We start from the raw sequence: 17,676 nt of genomic DNA on the forward strand, positions 1-17,676 counted from the left end.
CATCAACACACACACACACACAAACACAAAAGTGGATATAAGGAGACTGAAGATGACTTGGCAGTGTTCAGGGATGACTGAGTGGTGTGAACGGACGGAGGAATGAGATGAGTGCTTGGCATGATGGGTGATAACTGGATAATTTAAAAAAAAAATGCAGAGAAAGAACAGAGAGCAGGAAATAGCATAAAGACACAGAATGATGTAATCAGCCAGATAACAGTGGAGAGATTTACGGTGTCTACAGTAGGCAGCGTAAGATAGAAAGTATTCAGGGATTTCTGTCTCCCTCAGGCTCTCAAAGGCTCCCAGCTGTGGCTAACAGCTACAGCTGCAACTGTGTGTTTGTACACACATCATGCTAACACTTACAGTAATTAGAAGCAATGTCTTTCATAATCTGTTGGAAATTACACCACACTACTGATGATCACGGGGATGTTGCCACTGAAAGAATATGGCTGTCGATTTTGTCTTTTTCTTATTGTCAACATATCTCATGTGCAGAGCCAAACCAACAATGAATTGATCCTACTTACAAGTATTGTGTGTGTATCCAAAGCCTGATATATCTTACACCACTGTGCTGTGGACCTCTGTTGTTGTCCAAAAACTATTAAAACTGCCTTGGCCTGGCATCTGCCTTACACAGAACTGCTCTCCGGAGAGTGGAAACGTGATTGCTGTTATTAGTCTTTGGAGCTGTTTCTAAACAAACTACTGTAATCGTTATCTTTGGGGTGAAGCAACATGTCACCAAGTGCAGCAGTCTGGCACATTGACGTGTTCATAATACAGCACAGAGGAAAAGATATATCAGGCTTTGGATATACACACACAATACTTTTACGTAGGGTCATTTCATTGTTGGTTTGGCTCTGCACATGAGATTTGTTAATAATAAAAAAATATATATATAGATAATCATCAGCCTTATCCTTTAGGTAAAGGATTGGAATACTTCTTCCACTATTTTATAAGCCTCAGCCAGTGTTGCTATGGTGAAGAGAGCAAATCACAGCTATAGCAAAATTTTAAAATGCTTTGTTGTTCCCCTTGGGAACTAATCACAGCATCATAACTTCATCAAAAATTAACCCAGAATCCAAAAGCAAACTAATTTAAACTGCTGAATGTTTTATCAGCCTTCTACAAAGCGTAATCTTAAGCTTCTGCTAGGCATTAGTGATACATGCGGCAGAACTTACAAACGATGGCAGCGGTACAAGCTTCAAACACAACATTGACATATCATCTCCTTCTTTAGTTATGGTCAATGTGTCGGCAAACAGTTGCCTATTAACACATCCTGCGGATATGGAGCGACATTATCATTCAATTGGAGTGGAGGCGTCTGTCCACCCGATTGAAGTCCGATATTCACTCTCCTTCCTGCTCTGTTTTTGGTCTCCCCCAATTTCTGGAGGAAATATCCAGCTCATTATCAGCTAAATGCTCCGATATGTTCATCAGCTAGTGAACTAAAGTGAACTTTTAGAGCTTTTGCTGCTGAAATGCATGCAGAGATATAAGGTTGTGATAATTCTCTGTGGGTTTGTTACTATGGAAAACCCCTTTCACATTACACTCAGTCATTTGACCCATTATTTACACAAAAATATTGATTGGTGCAGCTTTACGCTTGGAGATTGGATGTTTCTGACCGTGGATAATGAGTAACTGTGTCTGCATTTACTCTATGTGCGTTTGCGGCACCTCACCTCAAAGCAGTAGTCCTGCCCGAGGATGCTGCTGTGAACAGGCTTGATGATAACCTCGTCCTCCATACTTAGGTCCAGGGCTTCCACAGCGCTGCTGGGGCTGAGCAATGACTCATGGGAGCGAGACTCCTTCAGCCTTGGCATCAGATGAGATCTAAAGGGAGAGCAGAAGAAGAGGGAGATAACTGAGTCACCCTGCAGAGGAAGTGAGAGAGAGGAAGCATATGTATTGCGCATATTAGCGGGTGTTCATGGTGAGTGTGAGAGAAGAATGTGTGAGGATGACGAGGAGAGGATGCATGACTTGCTTCTAAGTCAGCGAGTCTTCGGCATGACAAGCTTGCACACTGTATCAGCACATGCTCATGCACTCACTCGCTAATGGATGCTTTGTGATTTCTCATTTACAACTTGAAACATCGATGAATGAATGACAAAGCATGAAAGATTTGAATCAAGCTGTACTGCAAACCGATGCGGTGGAACCACTATAAATGGGAAGCAATTCATATCATTGATTATCAGGTCAGGCTTGGACAATTTCCATATTGTGATAATGGCCGAGTGCTTCACAGTGATAAACCACTTGCTATCTGTTTTGTGGAGCATAATTCAACAAACACACACCGCAGAAACTGCACTGTTCTCATAACTCTGTCAACTCTTTCTCCCATTTTCACAGGAGCTCACCTCATAAAATGTTCAATATTCTGACAAAAACAGCCATGGAGCCTGATTTCTCTGCCATTTTTAGCCAGAGAAGATTAGGAGACAAAGTAAAGAGCTTTCCACTGTTTGCTATGTTTGATGTCGCCCTACTTCCTGTGTTTTTATAAGAGCTAAGAGTGAGTGACTGTCACTAGGAAAGAGCAAATGTCTCCATGCAGTGTACAATCACTAAGCACTTTATTAAGAACGCCTGTGCAATCTAATGCAGGGTGTTGGTGGTGGATTCAATTGAAAAGTATTCCTGACATTTTGTTTAAAATACATGAGGGTGTCAAAATATTAGGAACACCTTTCAATATAATGCATTCCAGTACACTACCAGCACCCACTACCACCTCAATAATAAACATAAAGTAGAATTATCACCTTTCTGATAATGTCAACAAAAACTGAAAATGTATAAGCTTCATAAAAGTAGTATTTATGGCAGAGCTGTTGTATTTGATTATATTGGATATTTGGACCAACATTTTGCTTTTCTAACCATCTAACCATCGACAACTACCAGTTATGCTGAAGTACTTAAATTTAAAGGATAAGGCTGGCAATTTTCTATATTTTTCTTATTGTCATGCAGAGCCACACCAACAATGAACTGTACCTTCTTATAAGCATTGTGTATCCAATGCTTGATATATAATTTTCCTCTGTGCAGAAGATTATGGTCACAGTCGTTTGTTTAGAAACAGCTCCAAAGTCTATTAATAGCGATCATGTTTTCAGTCTCAGGAGAGTAGTTCTCTGTAAAACAGACGCCATTGCACATGCGCAGGAATGCGGCTCAGTTTACAGTGCTTTGCTAGCTTGTTGTACCACATATCATAAACCTCTTGACTGTGTACTGATGGTCTTTGTGAAATGTACAATGTAGAACAAAGTGAAGAGATTGTGATATGTAGCACAATGCTGTAATCTTCCGGGCGAAGGAACATGTCACCCGATGAGCCAGTGTTGCTCATTGACGTGCTTTTGGTCTACCATGCAGAGGAATAAGATATATCAGGCTTTAGATACACACATAATACTTGTAAGTAGGATCTATTCATTGTTGATTTGTTGACAATAAGAAAAATATAGAAGATGGCCAGCCATATCCTTTAAATTATTCTCCAACATGCCATAAAGAGAACTAAAAGTGAGTCATCTTAGGTCACATACAGAGTCAAACACCAGCCCTCTGTGCTCTTGCGTTTCCATTAACCATCAACCTTACCCCGTCGTCCAGTCAGCCTCGCAGTCATAAGAGGATGAAAAGCTAAATATACTAGTGGGGGATGTAAGCAGTGACATAAACATTACCCCCTGACACTCACACACTGGCAGGATGAAGAAGACAGGGGTTCAATTACTAGTGTAATGAGTGAGAACGTTATTTTAATAATGCCCTCTATGGAGGGCTTACACACTAATCCCATGTATGCGTGTGAGCTTGTGTGAGTGTGTGTGCACTGTACATCTTTTCTGTGGACTAAAAGAAGAGCATTCCAGGAAAAAAAAAAAAAAAAAAATGCAGCAGGCGTAATGAAAGATTAGTGACCGCATGCGGCCCTTTGTACAGTCAGCCAGCTTTACTGTTAAATCCTCTGTCCAATGTGAAGTAGACAATGATCTCAACTCTCTATGCACCTATTTTTTTCTTGCTCACACACACACACACACACACACACACACACACACACACACACACACACACACACACACAGGCACATTTTACCCTCTGAAAAAAACATACAACGAAAAAAACAAAAAAAACATATGTGCAAACACCTCAAGGATAGCTTTGCAATGAGAATCCAGTTTTACTAGCTCCTACTATATGCCAAAGCACAGCTGCAGAGGAAGCGTCTTTGCATCTAGATCTGCTTTGTGATTGGCTGACTGGGTACTGGGCAGAACAGAGAGCGAGTCAAGTGAGCGGAGAGGAGCGGAAACAGGGGCTTTCTGGTGGGATGTGCTGTTGTGGAGACAGGAAGGGATGAGAACCTTATATGTGAACCTTGGTCAACAGACCCCGAACCTGCATGATGATGTTTCTACATCTCACAAACAGACTAATTGAGGGAAACATTTATATAAAATGAGCTCAGGGATGGTTGAACAAACTGGTCTCAACTAAGCCTGGTCCTAACTGCTAAGTCGGTGTTTGTTAAGACCAGTCTTTAGAATGGACTTTACATCAACCAAACTTAAGCCTAGTCTTAACTATGCCCGGTCTTGCGCGTCCATGTGAATGCCCATAAGACTATAGCGATTGCCTAGCAACACGTGTTGCTAGGATACATTGTTAACAATCTCCTCTGTCTTGCTAATTTGTAGCTAATCATTTCTAATTTGCGGCAACATTATGGAAGATCAAAGAAAAAGAAAAGGCAATTTCACAGACATTTAGATAAGAAAATTAATAGAGCTGTACAGCCAGCTGACTGCCAAGCAGTCCAAAATAATAACAAAATAAGACGAAGCAGTTGACTTGAAGAGAAATAACGGAGGCCGTAAATTATTGTTCGGACTTGAGCAGCCTTCGTTCAGAAAATGATGTATGGAAAAAGTTGAAAGACCTACGGAGTGAGGCAAAGATTTTGACTTTCCGCCTGCTCCTGACTAGGCGAAAGATTTACGCCCGGTCTTAGAGAGAAGAAGGCTTAAGCCTAGATGGTGCAACCGGCGTATTAGGCCTATCAGGTTAGGACATAGAACACCGAGTTACGATCGACTCAGCTTAAGACCACGTATAAGCCCTGTTGGTACAGCCGGCCCCCAGCAGACCAGAACACAACTCACAACTCTCTGTGCAGTAGTCGATCAGCTGTGTGTTTCTTTCATTAAAAAAAAAAAAAGAAAAGGTACAATGCAATAAATGTTATCAGACATTTTAATTAACTAGTAGCACATTTCTAACATTTAGCCACAACTAATCGGAAGCATGTAAGCATTTTTCCTGTGAAAATGGACTGGAACATGCTGCCAGAGTGGCTTGCCAATAGCAGCTCCTCTGGAGTAATTTCCCGCATGTTGTACAGAGAAATTGCAACAGAAAGAGGAATCCAATCTCAAAAATAAATATATTTTATTCTTCTATTATGATTTTCTTTTTCTCTCGGCATATCGTATTATAAGAACATTAGTGTCAGTGGAGATGGTGGGAGACTGTGAAAGTACGAACTGATGAATAATAATGCTGCCTGTCATCTGTATGGCGCTGTATTAAATTGTACTGTAACGTGTAATTTACAGCCTTTTGGTCGGACACTTTGTAATAATGACAATGAGAGACTGTCTGGCGTGTGAAATCTGCTCATAACTTCTATATCACCCGTTTTGACACACTGTTCATGTCAGCCGCCGCAAATAACAACTCGCATTACAAGAAGGGCTCGCTGTTCTCGTCTCCTCGTTTCTCTATTCTTTGGTCCCCCCCCCCCACCCCCCCAGCATCTTCTATTCTCAGCAAAAGTCCTTCTTTGTCCTTGACAATCCTCCGATACTCTCTGCCTGCGTTTCCCTTCTATCCTCTCTTTCTCTCGTTCAGTGTTTACCTGAGGTGGGAGGTCTAGTTTATATTAGGTGGATTCTTTGGTACACTTCTTTCCATCCCCGGTCGCTCCTCTTTCAGTGTTCTGTTTATCTCTCGTTCTCTGTTTATCTCCCGTCTCCTCTCTTGGCGACCGATCAATCTATCCCTCTTCATCTTCTGGACTTCATTCAGGCAATCTAAATATTTCAGATGTTATGCAGGAGATACACGGGCATCTGACAGTTCAGAAACTTCTATACAGCTTCTATACGCAGACCCAACTATATACATCCCTGTAGTGAAATACATAATTAAAAAGGTCAAGCCATAAAGAACAGTCTTTGTAAAGAATTACAGGTGATGTTGCAAAGAGCACAGCTCATATTGTATCTATAATGCCTTATACCTGGACACATAAAGGGACTGCTTGTGTGAAGAGTGTGTTTTGCATTTCATTTATTTTCCATTAAAGTTAGTGAAATTTCAGCAAGATAAGTGTGAATTGGTGCGTGTTTCCATTAGGTATGTTTATGTAAATACACTTAAAAAGATGTGACATGGTTACATAATTAATGGAGCACCAGTAACATCATGGCATTTCATTGCTGCCTCCCAACTAAATGGCATTTGTAGCTGCGGTGGTTTTTTATCAGTGATAGTGATAGTCAAATCTGTTTCTGTCAGCCTTTTTGACGTTGTTCCTCTTTCGGTATGCCAACTTTTACACTTTAGTCAACTGCAGAATCTTTTTTTTTGCAAGATTTCTGGGGATATTTCAGAATTCTCCCATCGTTTTTTTTTTTTATGCACAAGATGAAAACTTAAAAACGAGTTTGAAAGGAGTAGGGATGAAGAGTGAAAATGCCCTCGATAACTCTTCGCTCGGTGAGGGCCACATGCCGCAACACAGTTAAATAAAGTAGATCTTCTTCAGTGGTGCTGAGTTATCTTTTACATTGAGATTTTCATCATCTGAACACTTAGTTGGCTGCTGAAGTAAATGTACGTTCACTATTTTGGAATTTATGTCACTGCATTAGGCCAAATCCTATCAGCACGGTCTGACAACTAGACGCTCTGTGCCCTGCTAAGGTTCAATAGAAACTCAGTTAGGAGTAAGTGCCGGGGAGAGTAGAGCAGAGTAATGGATTCTGAGTGTGTCTGGGCTGCACCCAGCATGCTTTGTCTCTGCATCCTGTAAAGAGAGTTCATCTGATAGCCTGTCTGGGATCTGATATAGTCTGAAACCTCAGGCCCATATAGGCGTCAGAGCACTTAGACTTCTAACACACTGACTTGCTGGCTAGCTGGCTGCACCACAGGGGACTATGTTTGTACTGATAGCTCAAGATAGGCTGAATTAATGTACTGCAAATCCAAATAACGGCACTCTGAAACTCTACATCCTGTGAGAGTATGCGCTGTTTCGTAACTATCACATGTACAACAACAACAACAGCACATTAAAGTCCATGTGAAGAGGTGCTAATCTTCACATAGGAAATAACAGCCTCTTTGTTCTGAGCTTCAACTCACGTTACTGTAATAAACAACAGGCGTAATTGCCCTAATGACCAAATCTAAAGCTTCTGACAACATAAAAACAAAATGAAGTATTAAAATTAAGAGTTAAGTGGCCCTGATGAAGTCCTCTTGCTAACTATGTTTACTGTGGTTACTGTCCTGCACTTTGTTTACACAGTATTTTGCTTTGCCTTTAGACCGGCATTTACACCGATCGATACACTTTCCACTTACAGACTGGCACAGCAATTATTTGTTAACTTTTGATGAGCCACAATTCTCTCTGTCGAATAAAACACATGAGAGTAAACATGACGTGAAGGAGAAGGAGAGGCTGGTAGTACCTGCAAGGTCGAAATGTTGCAAGGGGTGTGCTGTAAGGAGTGCCAGTATTCCTATGGAGGATAAAACTTATTATATAGTAATCCACTTAAGACAGATAGTCTGCAATATAGATATAATGTCATGTTAAAGGAAAAAAACCTGAATGAATGAGTTGAGGAACATAATGAATGCAGATGGCTAAATACGAGGTTTGAGGGGTCCTTGGCTAGTTTGATGAGTATGAAAACGATGTGAATCATACACTACGGGCTTCACAGATGACAGACTGTCACCCGATTCAACACCTATGGGAGATTTCGGAGCCATGTGTAAGACAGCACTCTCTACCACCATCATCAAAAACGAGGGAATATATTTTGAAATGCAGTTCTAGAGGCAACACCTCACTAAGAGTGTCTGTATATCATTACAACATCTTAACATGTTTTCCACGATGCGAGCCCGCGCACAAGCATGAATATCTCCTTTTACAGTGTTAAGAGACAAATCTGGTCTTAATGAGCTTGGCCAACATGTAGGTATGAAACCAGATGAGATGATTTGGAAAGAACTGCGGCGCAGTGGATAGACAGGTGGTTTAGTGTACTTAGGGCGAGGTTGCAAAGTTTTCATCATGTTTGTCCTTGCAGCGTTCTCCTAACAGCTGGCTTGGCTTGGAGATGGTGCTTAAAATCGAAAAAATCCTAGCCGGTCGGCAACACCGAGCGCTCTGTAAACACCTGAGCCCTAACTCGAACATCAAAGCGGAAAAAAAAAACATCACAGTTAACAGAAAAACGCACACACACACACACACACACAATCACACAGTAATTGTTCAAGCTTGATTATGAAACACATGCACTGCAGAGACAGGCAACCGGACAAATAAACCATTATTCATGCATCAAGCCTCACACAATGAAGTGTCCATTATTCCCACTGCTTTGTCGCTGACTCAGTGGAAAGGACCACAGGCCGCGATGAAACAACTAAGTGTCTGTCACATTGCAGAGTGCTCTGTCACGGGCCTGATCGCTCATTTGATCCAAGCAGATGTGGTTGGTGTTTCTCAGTGCTCAGCATGAATAATGAGGCACTATCGGCTCAGAGAGCAGCTTGCTGCATATAGACTCAGAATTGTACCTCAGAAAGACAACGGATTTAGTAATCCTGTAAAAAAAAAAAAAAAGTGTTTTTTGTGCATCAACTCGCCATCTGTCGATTGTCATCTGCGCCGAAGTGAACAGGTGGGTGATGGGTAGTGAGAGAATATAGACAACAAAACAAAACAAATGTCTGGCCCATGGCGAGAGGCTGAAAGAAGTGTAGTCGAGAAGGGGCAAAGGAGAGAGACGAGGGGGATCCTGTCAGTTGCTGCTGGTGCAGAACGGTGGATGTGTGAGCTGAACCACTGACATGTGGCTGCCTTGGAGCCCAAACACCAATCAGGACGGCTAGAAGATCCAGTCAACAGAACAGCAGAGCAAACCTCATTCACTGTCAAAGTCAGACACACTGCTGGAGAGAGAATGATCTCCGGAGACCGAGACAGGTTGAGATGGATGGGGGAGCGAGCTTGAGATGCAGCAGTTAATGCGACGGCCTCCGCTACCGGTCCCTCTGCCGATAAGCCTAAGAGGAAAATTTCCACACATCACATCAAGACTGACACTCTAAATCAAAAAGCTCCCTTTCTGCTCATCCATCCGTGACCTCCGTGAGTCTTGATTGGCTGTGCCGTATGGCTATGAAAGCGATAACAATGACAGAGAAAGGAGAAAAAAAAAAAAAGAAGCAAAAATGTTCATTTAGACAGATGGGCAACATAGATGAGCGGGCACAGTCATATCTATGTTGCTCCACATTTAGTGCATTAGTGCTTTGCGGCACCTGTGCTGGTTGATGGCTTCGGCTCTTTGGGCTCTCGCACTGCCAGCGGTCTAATGCATACAAGACAAAAGAGAGATTACGCTGGAAAGAGGGAAGAGAGAGAGACGCTGCCCCCGGGCATCAATGCACCAAACAAGAGGGAATAAAAAAACTGAAGCTATGGTGTGACCACTTATGTGAAGAAAACTAAGGGACCTATAGATGGGAGCGCACATTAGCTCAAAGTATAGAGGGAGTCCTCTAGGCCGCACAAAGACGGCCTTTCATTTACAGGGAGGAAGGAAGCTTTTAAAGGCAAGAATGAGGCACATGCAAACACACGCACACACCCCTCCCTGCTAAAGAAACACACATACACAGGAAAGGACGGAGCTAGCTTTAGCATTCGGTATCTCCTAAAAGCTCCTTCCCTTTTTTAGGAGTCTGCAGGGATGCCTGACTCAGAGCGCTGGCAGACGTGCTACATTGTGGGAAAGCTTGGCTGGTAACTGAGATCAGGTGGTTGGAGAACAACTGTTGGAAAGAGCTAACACAGCCATTGAGCCAGGCTGTCTAGTAACACACATACACACGCATGCACAGCTTGATTACAGTGAGAGAGAGCGGCCTCCCTGCTAGGCTGGGAGGTAATTCAGTGTAACATCTGCTAGGACACTCACTGCAGGAGACCAATACGGAGCGCTGAAGAGCTGCTGTGGAGCAAGGGGGGACGGGCTGGGGTTTTGGCTCTGAAGTCATGTGCTGAATGAAAGAGAACAGAACAGCTGGCCGCGAATATAACCGCTGGATGCAGAAGATCGCGCTAGCAGCTGCGAAACTTAGCATGCCAATTACCTGTGATGATCTGTGCGGACGGTTAAGTTTTTAACATTCGGGATGATTTCATCGGGGTATTACTTTGTGCCAAACTCTGCAGGATGTCAAACATGTGGCGAATCCTTTTCAATCATCTTATTTCTCTTATTGAGTTTTAAGAGCCAAGAGTCAAAGGGTCATCGGAGCACATTATGTAGCTTCTACAGTACAATAGACTGTGTTACACCCAATGAATGTCTGCCTGTGGCTGTTTGTCCAAACATTGCAATGACAGGGAAATTATAATGAGGTTAAAGGTCACACTAATGAGTGACTCTTTAAGTAGTAGCTAAGGACAGAGGAGAAAGGTCAAATGTCATATAAATGACTAATGGTCTTCTGGGAACTCAAGCATCAGTGTGATTGGTATATTGATGATTTAAACAATGCACTTTATGTAACATGCGAGAAAAAAAAACGCATAATTGATTGAAAATGGCTTCATGATGAATAAACACAATTTTTGTCATACAGCCCGGTGGAATACTCTTGTCTCGCGACTTCATGTCCCTGCCTGGCACAGTTTTACCCACACACACACACACATTCACACACCACGCTGCCAGAAATGGGAGGAACAGAAGAAGAAAATACAGCATGTTCTTTAAAATGCTTTCGCCTTTAGAAACTGTGTTACAGCAACGCCTCACATATGACCCATGAATTATTTATCGCAATGAAATGTAATACACAGTATTTACAGAACAAGCATATATATGAGTGTTTGCATCACTACAATAGTTTAAAAGACATTAAAGGATAAGTTCAAAATTTTTTACAAACAATACTCACATGCCCGTATGTAAGTTTAAAGTCTTTTAGTACAATACTCTCTGTTTGTGTTACCCCTCCACCGTAGCTCAGCAAGACATCAGAAATGATGTCTGGTGGAACAAAAGGCCTCATATTAGCTTGACAGTTTGCACTAAAGAGGACTGTGGATTTTGTCTAGTGCTGCAACTAATAGGTTTATTTTCATTATCGATTAATCTGGCAATTATTAATTGATTAGTTATGAGAGTGGTGAGAAATGTCAATTACTGTTTCCCAAAGCCCAAGGAAGCCCAAGAAACCAGAAAATATGAATTTGTATTATATTATATTCATTTAAAAGGGTTGAAACCGGAGAATTTTGGCAAACGATTATCAAAATAGTTCTGTCAATCGACTAATTGATTAACTGACTAATCGTTGCAACTCTTAATTTTGTCCCCCATCTCTTACCGTGGAATTGCATTAGGAACAACTGCAGTGACCAATAACTCTTTCAGTGTACAGATGGGCATTCAAGACGGACTTGAAAAACTGTAACATTTATCTAATTCTATTTTTCTTGGAAGACTGAGCAGAAGAACTGAAAAGAGCTTTATTCCTCTTTTTTTTAATCTCTGTCCTAAATAACTTCATTACCAAAGTTGAGGAAAAACAAGAACTTTACTTAACTTACACTATGAATAATAATTTGAATGTGGGAATGGTGAGGTCATGGGCCAGAGATTGATTATTTCATCAGCAAAAAACATAAATAAAATATTCTGTAGCTATTGTTTCTTTGTTAAATTTGTGCCACTTGTGCATTTTATAATACACAGCAGCAACGTGACTGCTAAACAATAAATACAAATATGAATAACTGATTCATCCATACTGCAGGGACATTAATCAGTTCTTAATAAATCAGATATCTGACTTTCTGAAATATGTGTTAGACAATGGCTGCTTCCTGAGTATGCAATTGTGATAATTATAGACGCTTTTAAAAATCAGCCACCTCAACCCGCTTTGAAACTTGCCAACAAACAACCTTGACGGGTCAGGTTCTATTCATTATTTCAAACCTAAGGAAATGGATTTTTACAACAAAAGAAACATCTTTTTTTTTTTACTTTTCGCTTTGTAATTCAAAGTACTTACACAGCAGCATAAGCACTCATTAAATTCTGCACTGAAATACCACAGCAGAGAGAAGAGTAGAAGATAGAGAGGCAAAGATGATATAGTTATCACCATAGTAAGACAGGGGGATAGTGCAAAAAACGCTGGCCTAACTGGGCCAATCTCTGTCCAATTAACTGACTTATCCTCTGGCTTCGGGCCATCCAGCAAGCCTTACTGTCAAACCCTGAAGGGCACCGAGGTGTCAGAGGGGGTTTGAGAAGCTGCCCTTCCACGTTATAACCTGACTTTATTAGGAAAAAAAGCAGGAGAAAAGACAATTTCATGGTGCGAATCAGTGAAATATCACACTGTATATATGTCGTATTACTAACACCCTCCAATAGCATATACACTCACACAATAGATCTATTCTACTCTGAGTTTTTCCTGTTCTTCTTCCTCATTGGCCGTTATCGATTTGTCATTTGATTACACCAGCTGTGGAATTAGAAGTATGCTTTAATCAGACAGCGCCACAGAGACAATAATTAACTATTAGGGGCAAGACAAGTCACATATTAGCAGGTATGACTCAGCCTTGACCGTGAGGCTGAGAATACTTATGGCACGCTAAGGTCAGAGAAATGGTGTATGTGTGTGTGCATCTGTGCTCATGTGCTAATGTGCATGTGTGTAAGCTTCCATGATACCGCTGTATGTTTGCAAGGAAAAGAAAAACCAAACTGCATCCAAAAAATGTATAATTATCATTCCGATCTGTGTGGCACGAATTGAGAAAAAAAAAAACCCATAAATTAGTTACAAGCAAGAAAGCTTTTTCTCTTGAACTATTGCGTAACTGTTAAGTGCTTGGGGAACTGATGAACTATATGTGCAAAAGAAGTAGAGGAGATGAGGAAGTGTGTGTTTTTCACTTCTTGACCTGAATATTCAAACACCCCCGTGGCATTGGACAAAGAAACAGGCAAACACTCAAGTTCACAAGGAGAAAAAGAGGGCAGAGACTTCTCTTCCCACACAACATGGCAAAAAAACTCTTGACTGCAAATACAATATCTAGGTATTTGAAAACACAACCTTTCCCATTTTGTTCTGGTTTTTATATTTATTAATATCAGATGTAGACAGGTGAGGTTGCTTTAGCACATAATTGCCTCTAAATTGTAGAGAGTGCTGTCAATACTGACATCTTATTTGCACTCTAAAGCCAAGATTTGCCTCTGGCACTGAATAGTTTTCATGTTCAAGTCTGAACGTGTCCTCCTTTTTCTCTCAGCACCTTCCTCTCCAACTATTCAGCTTTACTGCAATATTCCTCTTTTTTAATTAACTATCCTGACCTTTCTATACATTCCAAACTCAGACAGAAAGTACTTTATGGCATTTTATCAAGCAAAAAAAAATAGTTACTCAGTGAACCGTGGGGGTGGATGCAAAGACAGAAGTTACATGAATAAAACGTTAAAACAAAATGACACTTACGATCTACTGAATATGTGAAACATGGTCCAGCAGCAGAACCTCTCCTAGCTGGATCCCTTAAAAAGCACGACTTCTCTTTGGGTCGCATTCCTCGCTAGTGGCTGGTCTCAGTGTTTTCCCGACTATTTTTGAGTCTCTGGGAACGTGGCTGGAGCCTCTGCCCTCTGAGTTACACCACACCGCTCCCAAAGGATGTCTGTTGCTACGAACACACCCCTCTCCACATCTCATTTAAAAAGACAGCGCTGTTATATAGGACGAGCCTGCCTATACTCTGAGGAAACATTATATTGCTATGAAGTAATTGCGTAAACCCTATCGTGCCATGGATTTATGAAGGTAGAGGTGGTTAGAAATACAGCTATTTATAAGAGAATACTTTAATGTAAACATAATTAATTATCAGATATATCCTACTGCAAATTAGTGCTCAAGTGTGCAGCTTTTTTGTAAGTTGGAGTCAGATATACCATCTCTGTGCTACTTATATTAAAGGTCAGAGCTGACTCCTACCGTCTTTGTTCTTAATAGAGGGATATAAAATTAAACCACAACAGGGTGACAAAGGGAAGAGGATGACAGCTTGTTATGAAGTTATTTAGGTGCTACACACTGTAGAAATATAATAAAAATCTATATCTTTAAAGCTGAAGTCAGTCCCTGTGATACAGTTGCTCTGTCATCATCAGATCTGTCTCCCCTTGCTTTTTTTCTCACACTGACATAGACCCCGAGCTGGCAGCCAGGAAGTCAGCCTGCCTCCTCCCTCCCTCCCTCCCTCCCTGTTTCCCTGTAGCAGGAAACAATGGCTCAGCCGTCAGCGCCACGCTCTGTGGGAAAATTGCTGGATCCTTGGACTGTGGGGGTGAGGGACTCCAGGAAAAGGGAGGAAAAAAAAAAAAAGGAGGAAGGCCAAAAAAAAAGGGGAATGAGGGAGTGAGAGAGAAGAGGAGAAAATGAGGCCAGCCAGGTTTAGGGAGGAACTACCAGATGTATCGTATAGTTGTTTTCGCACAGCTGGCGTCCATGTAAGGGAAGACTGATGTCACAGCTGAGACACGCTGTCAGAACACACTTCGATGTTTGAGCTCCGAAAAAAAAAAAAGCCAAAAGCCCCAGAAACGCCAGTCATTGCCTGTGAAATTATAATATGGAAACCGGTCCGGTTTGACATGCACCAGTTTCAGTATTTCTTATTAAAAAAGCTTCCTGGACGACGGGGGAATAGTTGAGCTCAATCATTAAACAGTCTGCAGATATTACATAGACGTCATTATGTAAAAGCCGGTAGCAGTCGCCTACCGTAACAATGGAATGAATTGTTAACTCAGCAGCGGAAAGGTCCTCGGACCCCAAAGGTGGACCGGATCTTCAGCTCCAAAACATTATAAATATCATTCGGGAGGTGAAACCGGAGGAGGTTTTGATGTACTCGCTCACCTCAGTGAATGCAATAGACTACAGTTGCTTGCTCATATCAAAAATAAACAGACCTGCGTGCCTTGCTGTCGTGGAGACTGGGCTGGTTAAAGGTTAACTACAAAGCCAAAGCAAAGCCTGGAGACTAAATACTCTAGGGGATTTCCTCATTCCTCTGGTCTGGGTTGCGATAATATCATACCTCATTGAGTTATTTGGAGTGTGACTGTTCCCAAATATAATGTGGGACAGGGCGAGGCTATTCTATCTATGGTATATGTTTGTAATCACTGTAGCAGGAGGGGAATGCAGAAAGGCTATCTCAAAATCTTCATTATTCACAGGAAAATGCATTTCAAACAATGGTCTTCTGTACTTTATGAGTCATGTGGCTGCATGACTTCTTACATTTTGCATGTGTTTATGTGCGTTAATGTGTGGAAACAAGCTTTCCGTGCATACACACACACACACACGCATGCACACACAAAGAGAAATGCATTTGTATTCCATGTGATTTTGTGAGAAAAATCCATGTCAAATCGTGCCAAGGAGCGTGTGGGTGGGTATGCGCGAGGTCATGAGCCAAGTGTACAGCAGCAGACGGCAACAGCACGGGGTCATGAGAGAGGGTTGGAGAGACGGGGGCCCTCTCTGCTAACTGTCTGTCTGTAGGCAGTCCCTGAGAGGCCTCGCCTCTGAGAAGTTATTCCCCTGCTAACCACTAACCTGCTTAGTAGAGCACCACCTGCCTGCACAGAGGTAAAGAAAAGAGAGGGAGGGGAGCGGAGGAGAGTAGTCGTGTGGATACAGTGCATTCCAGGCAAGCTTCCACAAGTCTGTGTTGCGGAGAGAGAGAGGTGGGTGGCGGATGGAGAGAGAGAGGGTAAGAGACACATTGGACAAGTAGATGTTGATAGAGGGCAGGGAAGAGGAGGGCAGAGGGAGAAATAAAGATAGAAAGGAGCAAATGAAGAGACTGACAAGACCGAGAAGGGCAAATGCAACTCACATCAACACTCCAGAGACTAAAGTAGAGAGAATATTAATATTACTGCAATGAGGAGGACTGCAAGATCAAGAATAATAACGTTTTACTGCTACGGCACTGAATCTGGCCTGGAAGTGATTAAGTTTCATTAGACACCTCTGCTGTTAAATTTAAAAATGTAATCTCTCTTATATGTAGTAGGGTTGGGGGGAAATTACAATACATACCATGCTAGAAAGATTTGCTATACCGTAAATACCGAGATAACCATCCCTTTAATATCTCTGGTTGTATTATACTGTATATTATATAATATGGCTGTATAATATTAGATTTTGAGAATTTTTGCATCACTGTAATGAAATATCTTGACAAAACAAAGGATAGGGCTAGCATTATTATACATTTTTCATATTGTAAACAAAAGCTATGAAAAGACCAAATCTGTTGTTTGTCCCTCAATACTCTCCGTCCTAGTTTGTGGCTATCGAATGCTAATACTTTTTACAAGCAGCAAAGCCACAATGTTATTCTCACAGTCTCTGATCACACCAAATTTCTCCTACACATCCAACTTGGCCTTCGATGATGTAATGTCCACAATGCTGTGTTCACCATTGGCTGTTTTTGTTTTCAGGTCATCCTTTGTGATCCGTTAGCTGTTAGCCTACATCGCTGTTTCATCAGTGACTTCCTATTGCTTAACCGGATGTGAATTGAAGGGTTAAAGATTGTGTCATGGGCATTATTATTCAACTGGTTTAGATGCTTTATTTTTTTGTTCATTTTTGCCTGTGATTTAATATAAATGTTACTTTTTGCAGGTTACCCAACCAGGAGGTTTATGGCACAGAGGAATATGCTATATCTATAATTGTGACATCAGTGACTTCGACAGCGACATCGGCTCTCCAGTGGGGGTTTTGTCTTTGTGAAAGAAAGATATAAAGAAAGAGATATCAGGATGAGAGAGGAAGGACAGAAGAAGACATGTAGGACCGCTGCTTGAGAGCTCTCCTCCTCTGTTGATCCTATTGACTGTTCGCTACGGCCTTCGGGGCTAGCAGAGAACGAATGAGTGATTCAATTATTGACAACGCAGATCGCTGCCCCATCATGAGCATATGCTCCTCTTTCATCCTCTCCCAGGCAGGCAAAGCAGGGTTGAGGAGATCCAGGATAATGTTAGTGAATGTCTTTGATGCGAACCGCTTGAACCATTTTTCATTCACAAAGGCGATGGCAGGCTAGCTGATATTCCAACCTCTGATTTGCTGACGCACATCACAAATTTTAAAGCGTTAAACTCATTGATTGCAAGCCTT

At 41.7% G+C, this 17,676-nt stretch overlaps 1 protein-coding gene across 17 annotated transcripts in view; it reads right to left on the reverse strand.

The window, feature by feature from the left end:
* The window catches only part of LOC122968108 (disabled homolog 2-interacting protein-like), a 149,602-nt gene that overhangs the window by 36,895 nt on the left and 95,031 nt on the right, over positions 1–17,676 (reverse strand). For 16 of the 17 annotated variants that reach the window (XM_044333061.1, XM_044333059.1, XM_044333058.1 and 13 more), the window contains one exon: positions 1,722–1,875. In XM_044333061.1, coding sequence (XP_044188996.1) covers positions 1,722–1,875 — 154 coding nt within the window. Of the gene's footprint in view, positions 1–1,721; positions 1,876–13,941; positions 14,053–17,676 lie in introns of those variants that run through there. The other variant, XM_044333072.1, reaches the window with a different exon arrangement.

This window comes from Thunnus albacares, chromosome 18, assembly GCF_914725855.1.
Source record: "Thunnus albacares chromosome 18, fThuAlb1.1, whole genome shotgun sequence".
NCBI classification, from domain to species: domain Eukaryota; kingdom Metazoa; phylum Chordata; class Actinopteri; order Scombriformes; family Scombridae; genus Thunnus; species Thunnus albacares.